The 25,828-nt window shown below is 38.9% G+C and overlaps 1 protein-coding gene across 19 annotated transcripts in view; it reads left to right on the top strand.

Moving 5' to 3' along the window:
- PTPRD (protein tyrosine phosphatase receptor type D) overlaps window positions 1-14,481 on the top strand; it is a 3,982,777-nt gene extending 3,968,296 nt beyond the window's left edge. For all 19 annotated transcript variants that reach the window (XM_069230134.1, XM_069230131.1, XM_069230149.1 and 16 more), the window contains 2 exons: window positions 1,589-1,724; window positions 11,250-14,481. In XM_069230134.1, the coding sequence (XP_069086235.1) occupies window positions 1,589-1,724; window positions 11,250-11,318 (205 nt within the window). In that variant the 3' untranslated portion in view covers window positions 11,319-14,481. The remainder of the gene's footprint in view (window positions 1-1,588; window positions 1,725-11,249) is intronic.
- The last annotated feature ends 11,347 nt before the right edge of the window (window positions 14,482-25,828 follow it).

Genomic DNA, 25,828 nt, shown 5'->3' with positions numbered 1-25,828 from the left:
TCCTGGGATCTTTAATTTTTGGTGTCCTGGGTCGTCTCTATTGTGACCCTTCAAACTGGGGAGCTAAGTGTAAATTTTAGTATATGATTTTTAGAATACTGTGGAAGTCCATCGCTTATTTGAGGAGGTGCTTTGGACTACACACTCAGAACTCAGCGTTGCAAGAAATACTACTGAATAAATACATTTCCAGTTAATACTTTTTCCTTTAGAAAGGAAAAAAGTACTTTAATATATGGAAAAATAAATACTACATACTAATTACTAACATATACAAAATCACAGGTGGACAAATCAATGGAATGCCCAGTTAAGGACATCACCAACTGCAGGTAATCCGCTCTAAAGAAAGATCTTAGAATTGACTTGAGTCCTGAATACAAACTAGAACCCGTAGATCTGAGGCACTGTTAATTTTTACACATCAGCAGGCCCTAACCCATAAAAATAAAATATCACTATGCATACAAGTAGCAACTAAGGTTGTATGCAATGATAACAAGTCATGCTTGCTGGCCTTGTCACAGGTTGTTCACTTTGCATTTAACTATTAAGTATGGACATTTCAGTTTTAATGAACACTCTAAAATGTTACCACAATAGTGAGCATACCCTATACTATTATTTAGTTGTTAACTTGAGAATTGACTTTGACATATTTCCAGTGGTAAACATTAGGAAACTTGGTACATTTCCATAAAAACAATATTTCTACTGTTTTATCAAGCTATATTATAATCTCTCAGGACCCAAAGCTAATAATGCCCTTTGCACTCCAAAACAAAACAAAAAACTCTAAGAGAGCTTGATTTTGCCCCAAACTTTATGAGATTGAAGGTGGGAATTTTTCTCTAAAAAACAAATCCCAGAGGGAAGTTTTTGGCCACCCCACTTGTCTTGGGCGGCCCCCAAATGCAACATTAATCTTTTGTGATGCCTCTGTTCATCCCACCAGAACAGTATGCAATTTTTTAATTGGTCCAGCAGGTTAGTATTGGGTGGTCCTCCGGCCCGGGGGCCCATTGGCTCTATTTTGATTAAAACACATTTATTATCCTGTGATTTTCAGTTTAATGTGCCGACATGATGTATTACCCCTGTGGGTGCCCCTCACTCCTTGGGTCTGCAGCACACCACACGAGCACGACCATGCATCTGCCCAACAGCTCTGTGGTCCGATCTCTCTATGTTCCAAGCAACATTGATTTCTGGGGGCAGACCAGAGAGAAATACAGAAAACTATGAGCTGAATAATTTATTTGTATAGCAAATAAGTACACCCCTGAATTTAGATTCCTACTTTGCATGTGTCATCAGTGAATTAGTCTACTCCTGCTTAAAGATGCTGAAACCAAAGCACCATAATAGCAGAATGAGACCATTGTAGCAAGAGCACATGAAAATCAGTCTCAATCATACATTAGTGTTTGTGGAAGTTTGACTGGTGATATTAAGCAAGCCAAACATGGATCAGTATTTTAAAAACGTATGTAAATGTTTTCTTTGAAGAGTCATTATGCAGAAATTCGCTTTTTCACTGCACATCTGTGTAAAGAAATAACATTATGTATTCTGTTTTTTTTTGCAGTGCGGGTGTTGGAAGGACTGGGGTATTCATAACTCTGAGTATTGTTTTGGAAAGAATGAGATATGAAGGAGTTGTGGATATTTTCCAGACTGTCAAAATGCTGAGGACGCAACGGCCAGCCATGGTGCAGACAGAGGTGAGAACTAAACGTCTGGCTTTTGAGATGGGAAAATTATTTAATGAAAATTTTAATTGTGGACTGAATGTGAAAGAAAATGCAGTTGTAGTTCATATTCACACAAGTCCTACGTGCTCCTAACAGTGAATGACAAAGGACAGCAAGTCGTCTAGACCTTAACAAAATGATATTGGCTGTAATTATGTATTCATGAATATGTATTTGCACTACACAAATCTACCTACCAAGCAACAGAGAGCTAAACAGGAGTACGAGTCCTGGGTTAAAATTCAGAATGCGTACAATGAAACCAGATGTTTCTGGGTGGCGATGCAGGACATTTTAAACAAATATTCATGCAACAAATTCAGCAAGACACCTTGCTGCTTTGCGTAAAAGAGAGAAGGAATGAATGCCCCGATTTAACAATATAAGGTAGCCTTGCGTGGCTTGGTAAATCTCATTTTAAGTTTTACATCATCCTTCCTCCCCTTTGAAGCAGAGAGCCACATAAAACCTTTCATAGATTTGGCCCAAGTGTTTTCTGAATTGCAGAAGGGCGTGTGCAGTCCTGATGTTGAGTGGGATGTTGTTCCAGATTCTAGGAGGATTAATAAAAACTTGGCATCTGGCTTTGTCTTTCTCCACATTTTTAATGTAAGTCTGGTGATGTCCTGATTTCTGTATGAGGTGTTGTGCAATTGAGGTAGTTAAAGTCTTGTCCAGGATATGGAGGGATACTGGTAGCTTTCTATGAGATACTAAAAATATTGGGAGCCTGTGTAGTTCTTCCAGGGTTAAGGTGATATCCAAAAGCTTCTTTAAGTGTTTGATAAGGCATGCTGCTGTATATAAGACGCCTTTCAGTGGAGCCATTGCAGTGTCAGGGAAGCACATAGCTTGGTGCTTCTATCTTTGAGGTGAATGAGGACTAAAGCTTAGACTATTGTTCTTAAGTTTTCAGGAGATAGGGTTTTAGTTTATTCAGGACAAAGAGTTGCTAGCATACTTTTTTGGTTTTGTTGGAAATGTATTCTTTGAAGGAGATGTCAGTGCCAAGGTTGCAACCAAGTGATTTTGTGTTCAGTGTTAGCTGATGGGTGAGCTGGTCCATGTAAATTTCAGAGAAAAATTCTCAGTTGATTTGAGGGGAATTTGAACACGGGCTGGACATTCAAATAGGAATAAGATCCAGGCAAGTGCTAGGTTAATGGATATTTTGTGTTGTGATAATTTGCAGGTAGAGATCGAGGTTGTCAATGGTTTATGGATCTTGATGCTGCTCTCAGTAGGTAGTGTTGATGTAGAGTTTGAAAACAGTGGTCGGGCAGGGTGGAGCACACCAGAACTTTACAGGAGATGGGCAGTTTCTGGGATCGTGAACTTACCACTAAATGAAAACACAGTTCTCAGTTCCTTGTTCCCATCAATGTCTTTTCTCCTCATTCTATAGACATTTACAAATAACATATTTACTGTTCAGAAAACACAGCAGCATGTATGTCATGCAGGTAATGATCCATGTAATGGATACAGTGTTGTTGCCTTCTTTTTAGTCTTTCAGCAAAAAGCATATGTAAAAATGTGTATTTTATGATAGAAATAGAATGCTAAAACTTCCTGATATCATGTTAGTAGTAAAAAAGAAATCTTAATATTTGACTCAGTTACCTACTGTAAAAAACTGAAAAGTAAACTCTGTTCATTGTTCATTAGCATTTTATATGGAAAATGCACATTCAAGCAAAATGAAAAATATCTCCTTTCCATATCATTGGCTTCCAAATTGAAATCAAACAAAACAGAACTTGGGTTTGTTAGTCGATTTGCATTGTAATATTTGCCACACAGAGAAATACAGTGAACATGAAATGAATCTCTTACTACTTGTTTCTCCCCCTCCTTACTAGGGACCTAGCTATCAACAGTGCAGCAGATGGCAGTGGCATTAGGGCCCTGGGGACATAGAGGCCAACTTCACCTCAACTATAGTTGTATTTTACTATCCAACTGAGGCTTGCATTAGGGGCCATGAATTACTTTTTACTCAATTGTTTCATTCTTCTCTTTAGAGGATGAAGCTCATGAGAAGTTTGTGGGTGGTCATCTAACCAGATGACTTCAGACTGTAGAAAGGGTTGTTACTAGTATGCAACATCTTTATAAACGTGTGTAGTTAAAGTAACACCTATTTCTTAGGGTTGACAAAGCAGTACATTGGTGCTAAGACCTGCATGGCACACCTGCTCTAGCAAGGTGCCAAAAAACATTACATAGTAAGATGGCTTTCCAAATGCAGAATATTCTTTCCTTAATCACAACAGTGCCACATAGTTTACACCAGTGTTTAATTTGTGAATAAACAAGCGTCAGGGCTTGAGGTATTGCTCAGGAGGCTACTGCAGCTTGCACTACCAACTTCAACTGCCATCAATGCCCCAAGCCAGTATACATGCTTCCTATTAAACAGTACACTCCTATAAATGATAGTTTGGACAATTTCGGGCCACTTTAAGCAGTATGAATGGTTTTGATGCTCTAGAATAATATTTTAAATGTGTATTTAAATGTTAAACTATTATGCTTCTCTCAAAAATAGACAGCACCACCGTTGTGTACTGGCATAAGTAAGTGGCAGTGTAAATAAAGTGCCGGCACTGAGCACTTGCAAACACCAACACAAATTAAGCATTCATTTCAGTAGAGACTTTACTGGTCTGTTTCTGTTCCTGCATTTCCACCCTGTTATAAATGTTTCCTGAGTTACATTAATTCATTTTCAAGTTAACATATGGGTCTGCTTGTTGGTTTTGGAAAGCAGACTTCACTGCAGCAATACACCCTGTAGCTGCAAGAAGGGAAGCCATGCAGTTCGTCTGCAAAGTCAGAGGGTATTTCGAATATATATGTTAAAAAAAAATAATAATTAATGCACTGTAGACAAAACAATGGCAATGGGCTTCTTTGTGTAGAAAAGGTGTTTACATTTTGTTTAGCCTTATTAGAGTATTGAAGAAACCTCTTCAATACAAATTCAATTTTTGTCAGGTATCCTGCTCCTATGTGTTTCTGCATTTGATTTACAGTTTTGGGGAAAACTTAGCAATTATGAGTGTTTGTGCCCCATTTTAACATGCTGTCTCTGCATCTTTCTATTAGTGATAAAGGTGTGTGCAAACCTGCACTCCACTCAGAATCAGGCTGTGCACATACAGTGACAAGATTTCTTTGCACCTATTTTTATCAAGCAGCCTGAATCTAAATGAGGCCCTTGGGCTGAATAATCCATTTGGAATTTGTATAGTATTAAAAACCAGAGAACACAATGAAACATATATTTGACAATGGAAGAGGGTGGTTTTGTCACTGGGAAGACCATTAGAACTTTAGCATCATGCTGAAGTTGAGTTACATTGTCTCCCACCTACTCATTGGAAGGATCGTTGGTACAGACTCTATCTCAAGTGGCTTCCATGCATTAACAATGAGGGCTAGGTTAATGTTAATAGCCGTTTTACAGATTTCTTATTGCTAACATTATGGGGATAATACTCAGCTCTGTAGGACAACAGAGAAACGATTGCTGCTGCACATTTATGCAACATATTATGGGTGGGTGGTGTCTAAATATGAGTCCCTGGGCAACGGGCTTACATTTCTGCAGTGAGATTCTGGGAATCATTTAGAGTTTGGAGGAAGAAGAATATCTGCAAAAATGTCAACATTTAGGGTGTATGCATATGTACTGGATTATCTAGCCCCTCAACCTTGAATATTGTATTTCTCCCCATGAAGCATTCTAATCCAGATCATCACTTGAGTTAGTAAGCAGTTGTATGTTTATGGTCTAACTTGGTTTTAAGAGTTGGGAGCTGGAAATCCTCCCATATGGGCAAACTAGTCAATGGCCTCCATGAGTTTGGAGCAAATTTAATACTTATGATTAGGTCATAATTAATTTATATTAGTACACCCTCCATACTCAACAACACTGCAAAAAGGCAACCTTATTTGCAACATTAGCTCAGACCAGGAAGAAAGACTGGTTGGTGATGTCTGTTGCTAATTCCTCCCGCCCACACCGATGGTCAGATATTCTCTGTCAAACCTTTTGTTTAATACACAGATTTATTGCTTTTTCAAGGTTACAATACAGGCAGTCCAACAAATAGTACAATCAACAAAGCACTTTGGAAACTATAGAGATATTTGTGCTATGCCACACATAATGGAATCATATTCATCAGTTCTAAGCCCGTCTTAGTTAACAGCACCAATAGCAGTCGTTCTAATGCAGTTTTAAGCACACTTGACACAAGTGAGGGGAAGTTGTCTCCAGGGCTATTCAGTCCTGCCAATCTTATGAATAGTTGCCAAAACCATTGTGTATCCTAACTAAATGAACAATCTCTGTCAAACCATACCAATTTTGAACAACCCAATACTTTCTATTTTTATTCTTCATGATTTTTTGCCTTTCAGCAAACTCTTTAAGATGTAGTTTTTCTAGGCATTTTGGGAGTAGTTTCTTGTTCTTACATACCTTTGTAACATTGCAAGTCTCTTTGTAAAATCTGTAAAAAAACACCCTAAGTCTTTTTTTGCCATAAGGTAATGGCGCTAGATTAAAACCTGACCAAGAAAGGTTGAAGGATTCAATGCTGAAATGTGGCCAGCACTAAAACCCTCTCATGTGCAAACACCTGATTGAGCCCCCGTTTCACAGTTGTACATAAATAAAGTTTACGCATGCTCTCAAGAACTCAAACAATCATAACTTGTTCAATTTTGCTACATGTTAGACAAAGGTTTACTTGCTTGTAGGCACATTTCACTCTGCAGTTACATTCTCATGGCTGCAAAACATTACATTGACATGAAAATAGGATAATATAGTGATACTTAAGGAGTTGCTTATTCACTCCAACTGTAAGTTAAAGAACAAACAACAAAGATAAATATGTTCTAAGTCAAACATTAAAGTTTGATTCATACTTAAATCTTTATAAGATTAGAGCATTGGTCAACACTGAATAATGTCATTACAATGTGTTTTCTAATACAATAAAATAACTTGTGGGCTATTTAGTGTTTGCAAGGCATTCCACCAAGATGGCAGGGATCATAATCCTCACCACCCAGATGACCGCCCAACATATTTAGAGATATCCATCTGCCTGGTAGCAATCCTGCTGCCTTAAGTTTAAATCTGAAGGCAATGCAATATTGTGGCGGGCCGCTATGTGTGGTTGCTCAAAAAACGTTTTGTGTGGTCTTTTTTCAAATAATTGCCAGTTCACCTTGATGAACAAGCCACCTCCAGTTCTCATCTTGATTTATAGTGAGTTTAGAAATATGCTTCGATTCAGCTAGGGTGCCCACCTCATTCCAAGTTGTTATTAACACTATTTCCTGTCCTGGATTGTCATGTGAGGATCTTATGTATTATGTATAACACAATTTGTAATTACTTTTTTCAGGCTACATTACATTTGCCCAGAGGCCACTGTTCCTCCTACGCTCTCAATCCTTTGCTGTTGAATCAAGTAATATTTTACATGCATCTCTATTTAGTCAGGGTGCTTTAATGATGGCTTTATGCTATGTGCTAGTGTAGATTTTGTTCAGTCATCACAAAGCTGCATAGGTCAAACTCGTGGCCCTCTCCACAATATTATATTTTTATTGAGTTGTTTTGCCAGAATAAATAAAAATAGAATAAAATAGCCAACAAGGAAAAGCATATCCACCATATCTGATACATATTTACAAAACAACAATTTTACTTAAGGTGAAAAAAGATGAAAATAACAAAGCCATATAAACATCAGTTCCATGCAATGGATAGAGAGTATCCTGAAGGAAAAGAAAGCCAAAGAAAAAATGCATATTCAATAAAATGTATGTGATAAAATGTTAATTAGAAAAAAAAGACACTAAGGGGCAGATTTAAGAAAAATGGAGCTGCACTCATTGCAGCGCCACTTTCCTTGCAACCCTAAGCGCCCTCCTACTGCCACAAAGTGTGCGCTGTATTTAAAATACGGTGCACAATGGTGCAGGGTAGGGGGCAATAGCATCAGAATTTATGACGCTATTGATGTACTGTTCAGGGTTAGTGCCAACATTTGAAGCTAACTCTGAACAGTACATAGGGGACCATTGTAACCAATGATGTGCCCATTTTAGCGCCTGCTCTTAGCAGGTGTTAAAAATGTCAAACAAATGGTGCGAAGAAATCTTCTAGATTTCTTTGCACCATTTTTCCAACCCCCTCTAAGGGGGGAGTGCCCCCCCTTGCACACATTATGCCTGGCACAGACCTAATGTGATGCAAGGGGCTACAAAGTGGCACAATGCATGCATTGAGCCACTTTGTAAATGTAGCAAGGCGATGTTGGCCATGTTGGGCCACATCAGTGTAAAAAAAATGATGCTAATGTGGCACAAGGAGGTGCTAGGCACTCTAAATCTGGGCCTTAATATACCAAGCTCAACCACTTGGTCAACAGTGGGAAAATGAACACTGGAGATAATTCATAAAAATGTACATATAAAATACATGTCTAATAAAGTGCTATGTCATTCAATTATAACATATGTACTAATCATAAAGGCCACGTCAGTAAACAATACACATGCTAAATTTGCTTCCCAAGCTTTTCTAAATATAAAACAATTATTTATAAAACCCAACATAATTTACCTTCTACCACTGATGCAGAAAGTGGTAAATGAAATTGCAGTACAAATACAGGGTTTAGTAAAGTGATAAGGAAATATAAAAAATAATTTCTATATTATCCTATTGTCCCAAGCCTTTTCCTAAAACAGTGGTCCAGCGGAAGGAAATAGAACACCGATATAAAAACAAAACTTGTCAAACAAACTTCTTTTTGTGTAATAAGATGCTTCTTTTTATGTTAAATATATACATATTGATGTTTCCTAAAGTATTCCCAAATTGATATGAGCCTTTACTCTAATAGAATTATTGTTAAAAAACAATGTAAAATGCATTTTATTACTTCTTTGTATTGGAGTACGGACTTCCCACCCTTCCCTTGCAGTGTAATCATAGATCTGGTCATCAGAGAGAATTAAAAAAAAAAAACAACACAAATTATGCATTTGTTTATTAGGCAACAACCCTGCTGATCCACACCCAACAGGGACCTGCTAATACAAGGATGAATGGCTCCATCCATTCCCATAGCTCTACCATGATCATTAAATACATTTCCTGACAGTGTATGGTCAGTAGAAAGAACTGCAAAAATATATGCCCCCAGTCACCAACAGCTGATTTCAAATAAGGACAAAAGTAGCCTTGGCTATGTCTGCTTTAGAGAAATTGTAGCCCCAGATAAGCGGTAACTTCTGAAATATGAGATTTGGCATATATATGAGAACTGATCACCAACTCATGCATAAAAGATGCAAAACCTTGCATTCATCTTCCGATACATCCGTATTGATTAAAATTTGTTAGACTTCCAAAGTTTCCATATGACACAGAAGGTGTATCTAATGTAAAATCAAGTGTGAATTCTAAGTAAATCCTTTCTCCCAGATGTCATAATGCTCAAGAAGCTTACAAGACGTTTTAGAATATAATACTCCACCAGACATGTAACTGCAAATATATTTATAGAAATAACCATGATTTGAAGTAGTGAGCAGCATCACCTAAAATAATGTAAAATGACCATGAACACCCACCTAACCTAACACTGTGACACATAGCCATACCTCTCCATGTTCATTGGATAATTCATGTGTCCTACTAGTATCATTAAAAATAGGTGAATAATTATGCTATTCTTGTCTATTTATACACATCTGAAGAGAATTCAAAATAAAGCACAAATAGAATAAATTTTTGTAATATTGGGTTTCTGCAACTTGAGCCTTTGATACTAGAAGCAGAGGCAGTGCAAAATATTCTTCAGAGTTCAGAAGTGGCCTTCAATTGTTGAGTAGTAAAATGGTGTAAGAAAACTACTCATACACAAAACCTAACCCTCCAAAATAATTTCATGATAGAAGAGTTCAAATATTTAAAAACAAATCCCCTAGGAAGAGAATATGGATTAGATAAAATAAACAATATGAAAATACAACTATCTTCACACAGTTAATCTTTTCAGCCAGGGAAAGAGGTAACTGTGACCAAGTCTCAAGTTGTCCTCCTGTTATAATTTAGAACATGTTGTTCATTAACATCAGAAAGTGCCCCATATCCCAAGTGGTCTGACAGGACAATTAAGAGATTTGGCCTTAAATGCATCAGGAATATACAATTCCTCCCATTCAGTTAGAAACTCTTAGGGGCATAGTCACAAGAAACTGGCACATCAGTGCTGATGCACCAGTTTTCTTGCATCACCTCTGCCCCACCATGGGTGCACAGTATTTATAATACGGTGCACCATGGTGCACGTTTGGCCAATAGTGTAAAAAATGTTGACGCTATTGTGGCGCTTTGCTGAACTAGCATCAAAAATGTTGACGCTAGTGCACAAAGTGCAAGGAGGCCCATTGATTAAAATGGGTGCATTACTGTAATGCCTGCTTTGAACAGGCATTAAAAATGATGCCCAAAATGGCGCAGTGAAATCTTGTAGATTTCACTGCGCCATTTTTGCTGGCCTCCTAACTCCGGAACGCCCCCCTTGCATACATGATGCCTGGCCCAGGCATAATGTGGAGCAAGAGCTCGCAAAGTGGTGCAATGCTTGCACTGCGCCACCTTGTAAATATGTCACAGTGAAAACTTCCTCCGTGAGCCACATTAGCGTAAACAAATCATGCTAGTGTGGCACAAGGAGGCGTGAGGGCCTCAAAAATCTGGCCCTTAGTTTTCTCCCAAACTGATGTATATCTAGAAGTTTTTCCATACTCACAAATAGAACAATCTAAAAATGATCATAACTAGGTTCTAAACATAAAACAAAGTTGTGAGCATTTTAGCAAGGTCCACATATTTTAATTGTGATTTTGGGATTTCTGTGTATCTCTTGTTAATGTTTTGTTGGTAGTCATAAATATACTGTGTACTCTTACAAATTCACTTGTAATTTTAACATTGGTTAAAATACAAGCCTTCCTTTAATGCTGCAATAAATATGGTTACATTCTCTTTAGCTTATTATCTCTTAAATAGCAGTTGTCCTTTCCTTTGTATTGTTAACTGTCATGTCAGGTTATTTCAATTTCACCTTTCATTTTTTAGAACCAAATACTGTATACAAGTTTTCTAATGTGCTTTTTTCATCTTCATGTGCTTTAGTCCAGTGGTTCTCAACCTGTGGGCAGGTTCCAACTATCAGTAATGACTTAGTGGAGGTCCCCGGCTTCCAGTAATGATTCAGTGGGGGTCCCTGGGCTCCAGTATTGATAAAATGGGGTCCACAGAAGTCAAAAGGCTGGGAACCACTGCTTTAGAGTAGCAATATTGTAAATATCACTTTATCTTCGTTTTTAAGCAACGACCAGAATCATGTATCCTTATGTAATTTCCTCTTTTTCTCTTTTATCCAGGATCAGTATCAGTTCTGCTATCGAGCCGCATTGGAGTACCTTGGCAGCTTTGATCACTATGCAACGTAAAAGCGAGGACTTGTCCTGGATTTTTACTGCAGGCCTTTTAAGATCCCAAGAGCCTCTTCTGAGCCATACTGTGTGCTTGGGAACGTACTTCTTAACTCCTAGCTAAAGACCAATTAGTGGGAATATGTATTTAAAAAAAACTATTCCAGGTGGACCAAGAATTCTGAGTGTAAAAACGTAACCTGAAAAATAATAAAAGAATCCTGACTGGTGAGGAGTCTGAAGGATTTAATTTACAGAAACCTCAAGGATTCAGCATTGGTTGGAATTTTAAAAAATGAAAGTGGGAAGGGCTTGCAAAGAACCATCACCTTGAGTAGGGTTGCACGGACTGTTGCAGCCTGCTAGACAATGTGGCAATCCAACAAAGATCATTACGTTCCCACCCTTTGTCAAAATCAAACTGAAACACACAGACTCCTGGCTTCAGCAACAACTCTTCCCACCATAAACAATCATGATCCCCCTTGGGAAAAGGAGGGGCAAATGTGTAAAAAGAAAGTCCTTGCTTTAGTTTTTTAGTATTGTAAAGATCCTGCTGACCTGTGCTTCATTTTTAACTGTGTAAACTTATTTTCCTTTTTTTAACGAGAGTTTATCATTCAATGAAGTGAATAAAAACAGAAAAGATTGCATAACTGTTCATATTTTTTGTTTCGGAAATGTAGATTTTTTTATGCTGTAGAACTGTTAAATGTGATACCTTGCTGTAGAAATGTTTAAAAAAATCAAAATGAAGCACATTTTCTGTGCGGGCCAATACTTTGTCTACAGTACCACATTTGTTTTATTTTATATCGCTCTTCCCATTTTGTTTAGGGTTTTTTTCTTTTTTAAGGAATTTACCATTGCAACCATCCACTTAATCAATGTGGGATATTTTTATTTCCGTTCTGTTCTGTTTCGGAATCAACAGGGAGGCGCAAAGTATAAAGCTGCTGCTAGCGTATATGTATATAAATATATGATATATCTCAGTTCTTCCATGATTTGAATTTGTTGGTGTGCTTGGGGAGATTTGCATCTGATCCCTCATTTTTAACATCGTTGCATTTCCAGACTTCAGAGCATTATTTTATTCTTATGATTGTTGATGGTATTGTTAATTCTGAAGGTGAAAGAGGAATGCACATCAGTGAATAACATGCAACCTGAGTGTAATTACTCTCAGGAGACATAAATACAAACACACAAACGACCATATCATCCTGGATTAAGGTGTCCTCTGCAGTCTAGTTTTTAGACATTTCAGTGCAATAACTAAGCATATTCTTAACTATAGGAAGTGTGCATGTTGGGGGGGGGGGGAGTCGGGCAGTGCATTTCCCTTAAGGAGGGGAGAATGTTGTAATATATTAACTGTCGAGCTGTTAAAAAATGCAATCATGTATTGTCTATACTACGTTCTATGAAATTTACATTTTATGATATGTCAAAGGGGCAAAGCCAAATTCATGTTGCTCTGTTAGCTGAAAATAAGTTTGCAATGTAACTATGTTATTTGAAAATGCTAGTTTGTTTTTTATTTTGCATTTCGAGTGCCTTATATTTAAAGCCTATTTTAATAGTATTTCTTTAAGCTTCGTTCTTTCCATATCAACATTTTATATTGCAGTACTGATTTTACTTTCCATATACAAAATACCATTGTACCTTTGCAGAACATGGACACATTTTTCATTTTAGCATTCTGCATTCCTATTCTGTTATTTTTTCAGTAGTGCTAACAAGCGCTGGCCCAGAAAGTAGGAAAAACGTATTGAGCTTTCAGGTCCTTAATCTCTTCAAATCTAAAACAGAAAGCAACACGTTGCTTTGTTTACCACTGTCCCTTGAATTCCAGCACATCCTCTATGGTGTTGCTATACGTTTGATAGCTGACAGAAAAACACAGTAATTTTCTTGTTCTGGTTGCGAGTGCTTCATTTGTTTCAGTGAAAGTACTTTCACCATGGAATTAAGTTTTCAACATTTGGAAACAATCCCTACTGACAGCACAAATTATTTCACAAGGCACTTTATGGAAAGCCATTTAAAGTGCCACTGTCTTCTGTGATGCCTTGCCCCGTTTATTGATTAACTATTAATAGAGGTGTTTGCAAAAACTAGCATGGGGCGATGCAGGTATATTTTGGCCATGGCAGCAGCATTTTCTGTTTTCCTTACATATTTTCTCACCTTGTAGGACGTTTGTTGGAGCGACCATCTGTTAAACTAGAGCACTTTTCTAAAAATGAAAAAATTTAATAAATAAAAAAACAGGAGTGATAGAAGTATTATAGGAGGCTACCTCAGAACAGGATTCTAAACCAACTTCAACACCATGTGCAAATGTGTATTAACTGTTTATTTCTTTTCAGTGAGTATTTTCGTTATGTCAATAAAAAAAGTCTATTAAAGTGCCAGATACTTAGTGCAGTGATGATCTTATTTCATGTGTTTCTCGTAGTCAAGCAAAGAAATTAATATTTGCATTGATTAAACACATCATGCTGGACCTGGGAGTCGGGAGATTAGTGCCCGCCATTGTTGAGTGAGGGAAGCTCTCTCACCACAATACAGTACTGTAGGTTGGAAAATCCGAACAAGTTAAAAAAAATCCGAGCAGACCAGGGTTCCAGAACACATGGGTGAGGACCAGAAGACTCCATGAGCATCATTGATGTGCATTCCACTTTCTTTGTTCTTTCTGTTTTCTCATGCTATGTCTTCAATAACAAAACATATACATGCCATTTTAATCAACAATTCACAAAACCACTCAGAAACAAATGTTTTGTAAGCATTATAGTTACGGTGCTATTATTTACCTATCTGTGTAGTTATGTATAATTTTGTAATTAGTTTCATGGGGGGACAAAATATATATAAAACATTATTTGTACAGAAAACGTCATTTTATCTCTTTTTTTTAAATGATGTGCATGGTTAGACAAATGGAGAGGATGACTCGGAAGGGGGACCCTCAAGGGAGATTTGCACTTTCTATACCTTTGTACTATGCACTGCCCTATTGATTCTACACCCAATAATGTTATTACTTGAACCCATCTGTAAAATCTGCTTATGAAATTCACTTGTGTGTATGTAAATAACACAGAGCATTTAAAAAGAACAACAAAGTCTGAAATTTAAAATAAAAAAGAATGCAGCTTTTCTTTTACTTTCTCTATTTTTCCTTTCACTTATGCCCTGGTACTCTAGCAGATATCAGACGGCTGCCAGTTCCTTGGTTATCCATCCGTACTGTGGCTTTGCCTTCTAATCTTGGAGTGTCTTTTCAAAGATGATAAACTTTGTGTTATTCGCTCTCATTTTGGATGCATAGACTGAAAAAAAATCATTTAAAAACTTGTAAAATGGCTTGTTAAACAAATACAATTACCTCTAATCAGTAGTGCGCGTAAATGTTTTACAAGATGAAAGGCGTGCTTTTTATTTTCTTACTTCGTTACATTGGTGGCGAACGAGGTCTGTCTGGAAACCAGTTCTTTGCTGACACAAGTTCCATTTGTTACAAATGAATTCTAATAAAAATGTCAGTGTTATGCAGTCCTGGTTGTCTTTTCTTGAACCACAGTTTTGCAGGTTAGTGTTTTTAGGCACAAAGTCTAACAGTTTCCATCAAAACACTAGACTCCCTTCTCGAAGATTATGATATTTATTAACTAATAAATACTTTTAAACACCTAGGTAGACGTCTTCTGAAAATTCCTCAATCCTAAATCACAAAATCAGGATTAGTGAACATTTTACCAGATGGGACTGAGAAATTAGTATTTGCTGGAGCATTTCTTTCTTCCAGTAATCAATGCCCAACGAGGTCAATGGGTCTTTGGATCCATCATAAGGGTGTTGAAAACTAGACAACAAATTTCAATACAAGCTAATTCAATTACAATCTTGGGCAAGAAGTCGGTAACTAAGCAGGTCAAAAGTAAGTAAAAATGGAAGGAGTCAGCATTTCAGAAGCTCGGTCAGAAGTCTTCTTCTTTGGGTTAAGGAAAAACTCTAAATCCTAGCAGGGCATTTCAAAGGGGCAAGATCAGATAGAACAATACCTCTCTGAGTCCAGGGGCTTAGCAATATGGAATGGGCAAACAGCTGGGAAAGAACAGCTCCTCTCCTTCATTGGGTACTGCTTCTTCTGGTTCTGACCAAAGTCCAGCTGGGAACAGGTATATTAAAGTTCATTGGGCAAGATGATTTGTCAGCTTGTCAGTCCGCCTGACAGTGAGGGGTTAACATCCAATGGAATTCAATCTTGCAACTCCAATTTGAAACATTGGCGTGTTTGCCCAGGTCTTTCATGAGAACTTATTAAGGATTACCATGTGTGGGATGGAACGCAGGCAGGCAAAAAACAAAAAGGACAAAAAGGGCAAAAATAATTTAGAAAAAAGAATCTCAATCAAGAGTCTTCTGAAAAAGGGTTAGGAAAGATTCTTTAAGTCTCAGAGGTGCATCTCAAAAGGGCAAGCAGAGAGGAAGATACCTTTCCAAGGGGCGCAGCCTGTGCGGTTCTTCATCAGCAAAGGTTCCAGTCACAGGGCATCTAGAAATCTCCAAATCATCTGACCAAAATCCAACTGGTCATCAGTATATTAAAGTTCATAAATCAATTTGATATGCTTCAAATAGCTGTCCATATTACATTGAAGGGGCATCATCCAATATTAATTCATCACACAACTCCAGGTTGCAGCATCTACTTCCAATCCCAGGTCTCATCATGGGAACCTCATCCATCAATGTAGCTTCACACAGGATTGAAACATTTGCATAATTTATGAGTCTGTCTTTTCAGGATGTTCAGATTCAATGGACAATATTACATCTTGTCTCTATGTCTAAACAATATGGCCTATTACAACACCTAGGCCCAAACTCTGTTTTGCGGCAAAAAGTATGGCGCCAGCTTGCATTATTCCAAAGTGCCACCCGGGCGCCAAATTTATGGAATGCCGCAAGCCAGCGCTCAGGTTGGGCTAGCATCAGATAAAATGACATTAGCTGGGTGGGGGTGGTGGTACGGATAAAGGGGGTTTTCCCTCACATAATTACGCTAGGCTGGTTAAATGCAAAAAAATGCCGTTAGCCACCCTAGTGTCATTTCCTGATGCTAAACCATCCATACCACATGACTCCTGTCTTATAAAAGACAGGATTCATGCCTACAACCCCAATGGCCAGCTCTGGTGTGGGTGGGGGTGTTCCTGGGGCTTGGGGTGGGCACCTGTGGGCCCATTCCATGGTGTTTTACCATGTAAATGGGTCCACAGGTCCTCTAACACCTGTCCTGACCCAGGTATTAAATAATGGTCCAAAGCAAGCTTTGTACTATTATTTAGCCCCTCCTCCCATCTGTGCGTCATTTTAGTCGAGGGCGATAAATATGGGGCTATGAGATAAGCACCATTCTTAGATGGGAACCCCTAACTTGCATCTCATTGACACAAGGTAGGTGCACACATCCAAAAAATTGTGCTAACTCCAATATTTTGACGCTAGACGTGGCTAGCGCCAAAATATAAATATGGAGTTAAGTTTGTGCCGAATTCGCTTAACAAAGTGATGCAGATTCGGTGCAAACATAGTATAAATATTCTTCTTAGTCTTCTCATGGTAACAAAGTCAGAAAAAAAGCTCAAGTTATGAAAAAAAATGAATCAGCATTTCCTGCACATTCACAAAATACAAAATTAACAGGCCTCACTTAGGCTAACACAAGTGAATTAAAGCAACATATTTAATTATTTTTTAATGAACACAATTTTAATATGCAATCTTATGAATTTAAAATTAATAATGCTGAAGTAATATGCATGTTACACTCAGTTTAGACAAGAAAAAATGTTAATGTATTTCATTATGTATAATTGGGAAATACATTTTGTTCATTTTTGCATGGACATTTAAAATATTAATTTTGGGAAATTCAATATTGTTTTAATATATTTTGTTAGTCCAAGGCCTAAACTATAACATCATATCATTTACATCTTGCAAACACTTGATTTAATTCAAATATCACCTATGTCAAACTCTACAGTGTAAATTAAGCTACATTAATAAAGGTGTGTCAGTGCATTTTCTACATTCAAACTATTACTACTTTGGTTAGCATAATGCTTATATTGTCACATATTAATGACTTCTGTGACATTAGGAACAACACTGAAATTTAGACTATATCACTCCTGAGATCCGTCTCGCTGCTACATGTAGGGTTACCTTCATTGGACATAGGTCATCTTGGGGATTTCCGTTAGTAGTGCATTACCAAGGTTTGTCTAGAGATGGCTTGGAATTTATCTTAAATTTGTTCCCACAATGAAAGGTCTAATGATAGTGTAATGTGGACTCTATAATGACATTTATGTGTGCATGTGGGTTTGGACTCTTGTCACAGGTGATCATTTCAAATTATTTGGTGCATTCATTGATTTTTTGGTTTGTAGTTCAGAATATTAGGTGATTCCAGCAGTATTCTTTAATTTTCACTAGGAATGGGGGATTTATGACTGGAGTGAAATAATTCAAGTCTTCTGTTCCAACAAAGGGTTTTTTAAGATTGGGGTTACCTGTATAGTTTGCTAAAATTGTTCAACTGCGTCTAGTGTAGGGGAGATGGAATTGCTGATATCTTTGATTAATGTGGAGGGAGCCAGAACTGCAAAGAGTCAACCTGGTCTCGCATTAGCTATTATCTTGATGTAGATGTTTGATAATGATGTTGATAGGACTAGTAAGACACTCAGATGTGCTTATTATTAATTTAATCAGCTTTTTATGAGGAATAGGATGTAAATAATGTGGGTTTGGACATTCTTAGAAATCTCTGTTCAATGTTTTGCTACAGAGCTGCAATTATCTAGAATGCACTTCTTAGTGATAGATTTTGTTGTTTGCTCATTGATAATCAAGCATAAACTACATTGCTCGGATCCGCCTCTTCTCAGAGTAGTGATATATTCACTTCCTTTTGCCCCAAAAACATGGATGTTGTGGGTGCTTGGGAGATAGTAGGTCTGGTTGACTGAGCTGAATACCTTTTGCAGGAAATAATGTCCCCTTTTGAAAGGTAATTGTGAGCTGTTTTTGGGTGGTATTATTTCTTATTTCTAGGTATGGATGGCATTCATTGAATAAGTACTCTTGACAATTGATCAAATGGCAAGAGAGAGATTATCATCTTTTTGAAAAGTGAAACCTATGGATTTCGGATCTGCAGATAGTAAATCATTTTCTCTGCATATGCTATTTAGAGCAGTGATCCCTTAGCTGTGGTGCGTTTGTCCATTTACACAGTTACTCCACTGTGATTGAGAGCACGGTTCAAAAGGGAGGTCTTTTCAGTACTTTCTTCTGCTGTTTTGGGCAGGACTAGGGTGGTTAGTCGACATAGATAACAATCAAAATATAGACAGAACTTTGTGTGTTTGGTAAGATGTTAATTTGTTAGGTGAGAAGTTGAGAGACTGGAAGAAGGATTCTTCAAGGGGAGGGGACAAAGGGATAAGTCCCATCATGCTTCATGATATCAAGTGGTGAAGGTTGCATTCAAGGGCAATAGGGACTTGAAGAGTCCCTGTTGAACACAGAAGTGAAAGTGCAATTAAGGGAGACGTTATTTAGAATATTCAGGGCAAGAGTCAAGGCAACACAGAAGTAATCCCTGAGAGGATACGGTTGGTTGGTTGATGAGTGTCAGATCTGGGTCCTTAAATTTGCTTGGAGAATAAGGGCCTCATTATGAGTTTGGTGGTATGACACCCATCGTGACAGTCTTTTGAATGGCACCCGGCTGGGAGTCTCAAGACCGCTGAATTACAAGTTCTCCACGGTCTGTCATGACCAGTCCGCAGCGCCAGCTAACATCATTCCTTAAGTAAGGCGCCTGCATGGGGCGCAGGAATGGCGTTAGCCAGCAGTAACATTTTTGACGCAAACCAGCGCCGCCGCTGGTTTGCATCAAAAAGTATAAATATGGGCCTAAGTGTACTAGACAATAGTCCAAGGAACACTGGGGTAGTAAAATTTGCTGGTCGAAGTTTACTCGCGATTGTGGGAACTGTGAAAAAGGAGTAGGTGAAAGCTGAAGGTTTCTTTGGAAGGTTCTGAAGTGTTAGTGTTACCCTACTTGTAGTAAATGAGCGAATATTTGTTCTTATTTTTGAGCTAGCTTGCAAATTAATATTGGGTTGGTTGTAGTATGTGTGATTTGTGAAAGGGATAGTATGATAGACTTTGTCAGCATCTCAGCAAAGGTGCTGAGGGGAGTGAATGAGCTGAGCATAACGTAGTGGTGCAACGCTGGGATTGGTTAGTTGTCAGGAAGGAGTCACGCACAGATTAGTCAGTCAATCCGATAATAACATAACATGATTTGGAAGGTAAAGGGGTCGAAGAGAATCGTGGGATAGCAGTCACTTCACATGATTAGGTGTTCTTTCTAAGCTTGTCTACTGTTTCTTGAATTGTTTTGAAGTTAAACTTTTCTGTGAATATTGTGTTAGAAATAAATTGAGTCAAACTGAAGTTTTTCAAAGCTTCGAAATGTGCGTTGAGGGGTGATGAGTACATTCCGCTACTTGAGGGTGAGATTTGTCCACCAGAAACTACTCCAGCATACATTGTGTTTGAGGAGAGCGGTGCAGCGGCGTGCCTTTGGTTGAATCATTGGGTCAAAATAACAAAGACAGAGGGTTGTCTAGCTTTTCCAGAACATGGTACGTTCAATTTGAGGGTTCTGGATAATTTGAGAACAAAGATGTACAGTCTTAAACCACTACCGAGGCCAGCACAGTATGAAGCTTTAGCTATATGGGAGCTGGTAGCAAAGGAACAGCAAGCTTTAAAATATGAAAAGAGAATGAAAAGGGTAGAGAAATTGCTGACTGAAACATTATGGGATGAGGAACAGAAAGATTAGAGATTGCTACATTACAAGGGGTTAGGTTATTCCCAGCGAGAACAGGTGAAGATAAAGTGAAAACAAAAGATGGAAAGAAAAAGAAAAAACAAGTGTTCATTAGAACAATGCAAAAGAGTCAATAAAGGTTATGTTTAACGATGTAGACGCGGGGGAAGATAAGATGTTTAACCATGTCGTAGAGACATATCTCCTGCCGAATATGAGACAGCAGAACATGAGTGTGTCGAATGGGAGCAGTATGAGTAGCATAATTCCCACTGCACCATTGGTATCAGAATCAGCAAAGGGTGACCCAAGTCATGAGAGAGTACAGATGCAGAGTAGTTTTAATGACTCGTTGAGCAATAGTCAACAGATTACAATGAACATTCCTGAGGTTCAGCCAGAAGCTCAGACAGTGAGGACAATGCCAAACATAATTTTGTCACAGGGTTTTCAAGGGACAAAGATACCAGAGCCTGTACATGTACAGATTCCACAGATGCTGAGCATGAGAGCAGAACAAACATTAGGAGCTGGAACACTGATTAATCCAGACGCAATTACTGTACCTTAACGATGGATCCAGTAACTCCATCATATGTTCAAGTAGACAATAGTGGAGAAAATTCATTAATGAATGTGCAGAATAGACAGGGACCAAGTTTAAATGAGACAAATTCCCTGATAGATTTGTCATCTGTTGAGACATCGGGAATGATAGTTCAAGAACCCGAGCACGAGTTTAGGACAAGGGCGAGGAGCAGGTGCACAAACTAGCAGAGTATCTCTGAAAGGTTTGACTGCACAAGAAATACCAGACTGGTAGAGGACTTAAATAGTTCAAAGCAACAACGACAAGAGAGAAAAGAAAGGGAAGAAGAGTTGATAAACAGAGTGAGGTTAAACATGGAAGGGAGTGAACTCCTAGAGGGAACAATGGGACTGAACAGACTTGACTCTCATACTGAAGGGCAGCTGAGATACCTGTGTAAGGTCATTACGAAAGGAGCAAACAGGGTTTATCAACAGTTGCAAGATGTTGCAGACGAATACAGCATTGATTTAACAAAAATGAAAACATTGAAAACGAGTTATTGACTGAGTTTAGAGGAAGAAGATTTTGTTCACATGAGATCTGCAGGGATGAGAACACTTGAGAAGGTGCAGGTTTGGAGAGCATTAGATAAATTGGAGAGTAAATGGGACAGAAAAAGAGAAAGACCTAGGAAAGATGATGGGGCAGGAGATGCAGAACAAGCGTTACCACTGAGAGAAACACCAGGAGGGAATTTTATTCATGTACCTTGGAGTAAAAGTGACGTCATAAGTTTTACAAATGACTATCCGAGATTGAGAGAGAAGCCAATGGAGTGGGATCAGCAGACAGATAGGTTTGTGAAACTTTCAAAGTGTCTTTGGGAAGACTTGAATACGCTCTTTGACATTGTAGTCCAGCAGATTTGTGGGTTGACTGCAAAAGAAGTGTTGATTGGCCGACGAGTGAGCTGCAAAGAGATTTGAAGAGTGGTGCGCCGTCACATGAAGTAATGAAATATTACTATAAGGTCACTGAATTTCTGAAAATGAGAGTTTTGCCGAAAAGTGTTGATTGGCAATGCAATGATAGTACAACACAAGAAGGGAAGGAGTCAGTTCATGCATACTATGAGAGATTGATGAAGGCATTCAAACAGTTTAGTGGAGCAGAAACAATAGAAAAGGAAAACATGAATCATTTGGTGTTCAGGTTTGGTTGAAACCAGAAGTGAGTCAGATGATTAAGAATCACTTGATATGTTGGCAAGCAAAGTCAATTGATGAGGTCCTGCAGTATGCTAAATATTGTAGTGCCGAAATTGAGTTGAAACAGAAGAAGCTGAAAGAAAAGGCAATGGTAATGCAGATTAAGGCAGCGCAGACAGGATTGCAGGGCAATTTACAACAGTTACCACATGGAAATGGATTGTTTCTGAGCTGAGGTTGTGGTAGAGGAAGAGGAATGATGATTCCAGTGTTGAATAGAAATGTGGACTTGAGTACAGTGGTAATGCAGGATGAACAGCAGCAGCGAAAGGTATTACCTTGCCACATTTGCGGATTGCTGGGACATTGGAAAAGACAGTGTCTGATGTTGAATCAGGGAGGAGGACTAGTTCAGCAAACAAATGGTGTCAATTCATTTAAAAGCATAAGAGGACCTAGGATGGGAGGTCAGACTCAAAATTTTCAAAATAATACGAATAACATGCAGAGTTTCCAACCTTTACAGCCAGTGCAACACATGCAAAATGTGCAACCTCAAGTACAGCAGGTACAGATGCCACAAATACAACAAATGCAGCCACAGGTGCAGATGGTGCCTGTACAGCAAATACAATTACCGAGACAGGTTCAATTAATACAGAGCCCAGTGGAGCAGCAGCAGGTTATGCTTTCACAGGTGGTCACAAAGCAGTGTAAAAACAAAGATGTAAACAGAGTTGAAGAATTTCCCTTACAGAGTGAGAGTAAAATAAATGCTGAATGGCCATTGAGGAGTTCGCATGAGGAGGAGTTCATGATGGGTGCCTCATTAGATGTCGATCAGAGAGGTCCTTATGTGCAGGGTGAAGTGCATGGCCATGAAGTTAGTTTTTTGGTTGACACAGGAGCAACACGCTCGACAAGAAGGACAGTTGAAGTACCAGACATGCCTGTTTCTGAGAGGACAGTGCAGATAGTAGGAGTTGCAAACAAACAGTTGGTTAATACGCTTACAGAACCAGTTATTGTGAAGACTGGACATTTTAGGGATTATCATAGTTTTGTTGTTTGTGATTTCAGTCCAGTATCGCTACTGGAAAGAGACTTCTTGTGTGAAATCAATTGTTCGATCATGTGTTCCAGAAAGGGGATTACAATGGAGACTATTAGCGTTGATGGAGAAGCATTGCCAGTTGATGAGGGAAAAAGAATGAGAGGTTGTGAACTATCTTTGTTGAATGTGGAAGAAGACCAAGTAGTCAATGAAGATGAGACAAATGAGGAACATGATTTGGAAAACTTAATAAGTTTCTTTCCAGTGTTTAAAAAGAAGGATTTGCCGAATGATCTGCAGGAAAGGGTTAAACCAAAAGTTTGAGATTTGACAGGAAAGGGCATTGGCTTGATCAAGGGAGTTGAAGGAGTCAGAGTGGCAGTGAAAGAGAATGTGGTGTTTCTACAAACAGCTCAATACCCAATGACAAATGAAATTATTGAAGGAATAAGACCACTGATAGAGCAGTTTTTGGAACAGGAAGTTTTGAAAGAGGTGATGAGCAGTCCATGTAATTCACCGATCATGGGTTTGAAGAAGCCAAATGGGAAAATACATTTGGTTCAAGACTTGTGAAAAACAAGTGACATTGTGGTACAATGTTGTCCAGTAGTGCCTAATCCAGCAGTGATAATGTTTCAGATTCCTTGTGATGCAGAGTGGTTTACAGTCATCGATTTGTGCCAAAACAAAATTCTCAGTGCCCCTTCATGAGGACAGTAGATATCTCTTTTGTTTCAAATTCCTGACTAGAGTCTACTGTTGGTGCAGGATTCCTCAAGGGTTTTTAGAGTCACCATCAATTTTCAATCAGATTTTGAAAAATAATTTGGAGTCATTGGTGATGCCTTATAAGTCGATCTTAGTGCAGTACATTGATGACTTACTGATAGCGTCGAAAACAAAGGAAGGCTGTATGGAAGATACGATTGCATTGTTGAATTTCCTAGGAGACAATGGTCATAATGTTTCTCCAGCTAAGTTTCAATACTGTGAGCAAGAGGTGAAGTATTTGGGACATTTGATTGAGAAAGGGTCAAGGAGAATTTCCAGAGAGAGAGTAGTGGCAATAATGAAAATAAAAATGCTGAGTTCTCAAAAGGAGTTGAGGATGTTTTTGGGAATGGTAGGTTATTGTCATCAGTGGATCCTGACTTTTTCAGCAGTTTCAAAACCATTGCAGAGGTTGACGCATAAGGATGTTTCAGATCCAATAATGATGGATGAAGAGTGTGTGAAAGCTTTCGCTGAGCTGAGAGAAAGTTTGTGTCAAGTACCAGCGTTAGGTATGCCTGACTACACAAAGCCTTTCCTATTGTTTTGTCACAAGAGAGATGGATGTTCTTTGTCTGTCTTAACACAAAAACATGTTGGTGTTAATCGCCCAGTAGCATATTTTTCAGCTACTTTGGATAATGTTGCAGAAGCCTTACCTGGATGTATGCGAGCTGTCACAGCCGTGTAACAGAGTATAACTCAAAGTGAAAACATTGTGATGGGTTATCCTCTGACAGTAATGGTACCTCATTCAATTGAAATTTTACTGACCAGATCAAAGACACAATATTTGACAAATGCAAGATTGACGTGCTATGAAACAGTTATTCTTGGGGCACCAAGGCCCATATTTATACTTTTTGACGCAAAACTGCGCTAACGCAGTTTTGCGTAAAAAAAATTAGCGCCGGCTAACGCCATTCTGAAGCGCCATGCGGGCGCCGTATTTATTGAATGACGTTAGCCGGCGTTAGCCGCCGGCACCATCTGGTGTGCGTTAAAAAAAATGACGTACACCAGGCCGCGCCGGCGTAGGGGGATATGGGGCTTGGGCGTCAAGAAATGGGGCAAGGCAGGTTGAGGCAATTTTTTCGCCTCAACCCGATTTGCGCCATTTTTTTTTCACTCCCAACCCCCATAGAAATGACTCCTGTCTTAGCAAAGACAGGAGTCATGCCCCCTTGCCCAATGGCCATGCCCAGGGGACTTCTGTCCCCTGGGCATGGTCATTGGGCATAGTGGCATATAGGGGGGCACAAATCAGGCCCCCCTATGCCACATAAAAAAATAAAGAAAAACACTTACCTGAACTTACCTTAATGTCCCTGGGAAGGGTCCCTCCAGCCTTGGGTGTCCTCCTGGGGTGGGCAAGGGTGACGGGGGTGTCCCTGGGGGCATGGGAGGGCACCTCTGGGCTCCTTCAGAGCCCACCGGTCCCTTAACGCCTGCCTTTTGCAGGCGCTAAAAAACGACGCAAAAGCGCCCGTACGTCATTTTTTTTGACCCGCCCACTCCCGGGCGTGATTTTTGCCCGGGAGTATAAATCCGACGCACATGCCTGGGAGTCGATTTTTTAGACGGGAACTCCTACCTTGCATATAATTAACGCAAAGTAGGTGTCCACGCTAAAAAATTACGTAAACTCCATGGACTTTGGCGCTAGACGCGTCTAACGCCAAAGTATAAATATGGAGTTAGTTTTGCGTCGAAATTGCGTAAAAAAAAACGACGCAATTCCGGCGCAAACGGAGTATAAATATGCCCCCAAATGTGACAATAAAAAGGTGCACAGTGCTTAACCCGATATGTTACTACCAAATGAGGGAGAAGATCTGTCTAACATAGATGATGTTGAACATGATTGTCTGGAGGTAACAGAATTTTGTACAAAACCAAGGGAAGACATTAAAGATACATTTTGGAAGACAATTATCAAATTCTTTTTGTCGATGGTTCTTGCTTATGAGACAAAAGGGGTGCATTGAGAGCGGGGTATGCAGTGTGTACAGTCACAGG

This window comes from Pleurodeles waltl, chromosome 1_1 (genome assembly GCF_031143425.1).
Source record: "Pleurodeles waltl isolate 20211129_DDA chromosome 1_1, aPleWal1.hap1.20221129, whole genome shotgun sequence".
Taxonomy (NCBI): Eukaryota; Metazoa; Chordata; class Amphibia; order Caudata; family Salamandridae; genus Pleurodeles; species Pleurodeles waltl.
The sequence above is the reverse complement of the archived record's forward strand: the minus strand, read 5'-3'. Positions and strand labels throughout refer to the sequence as shown.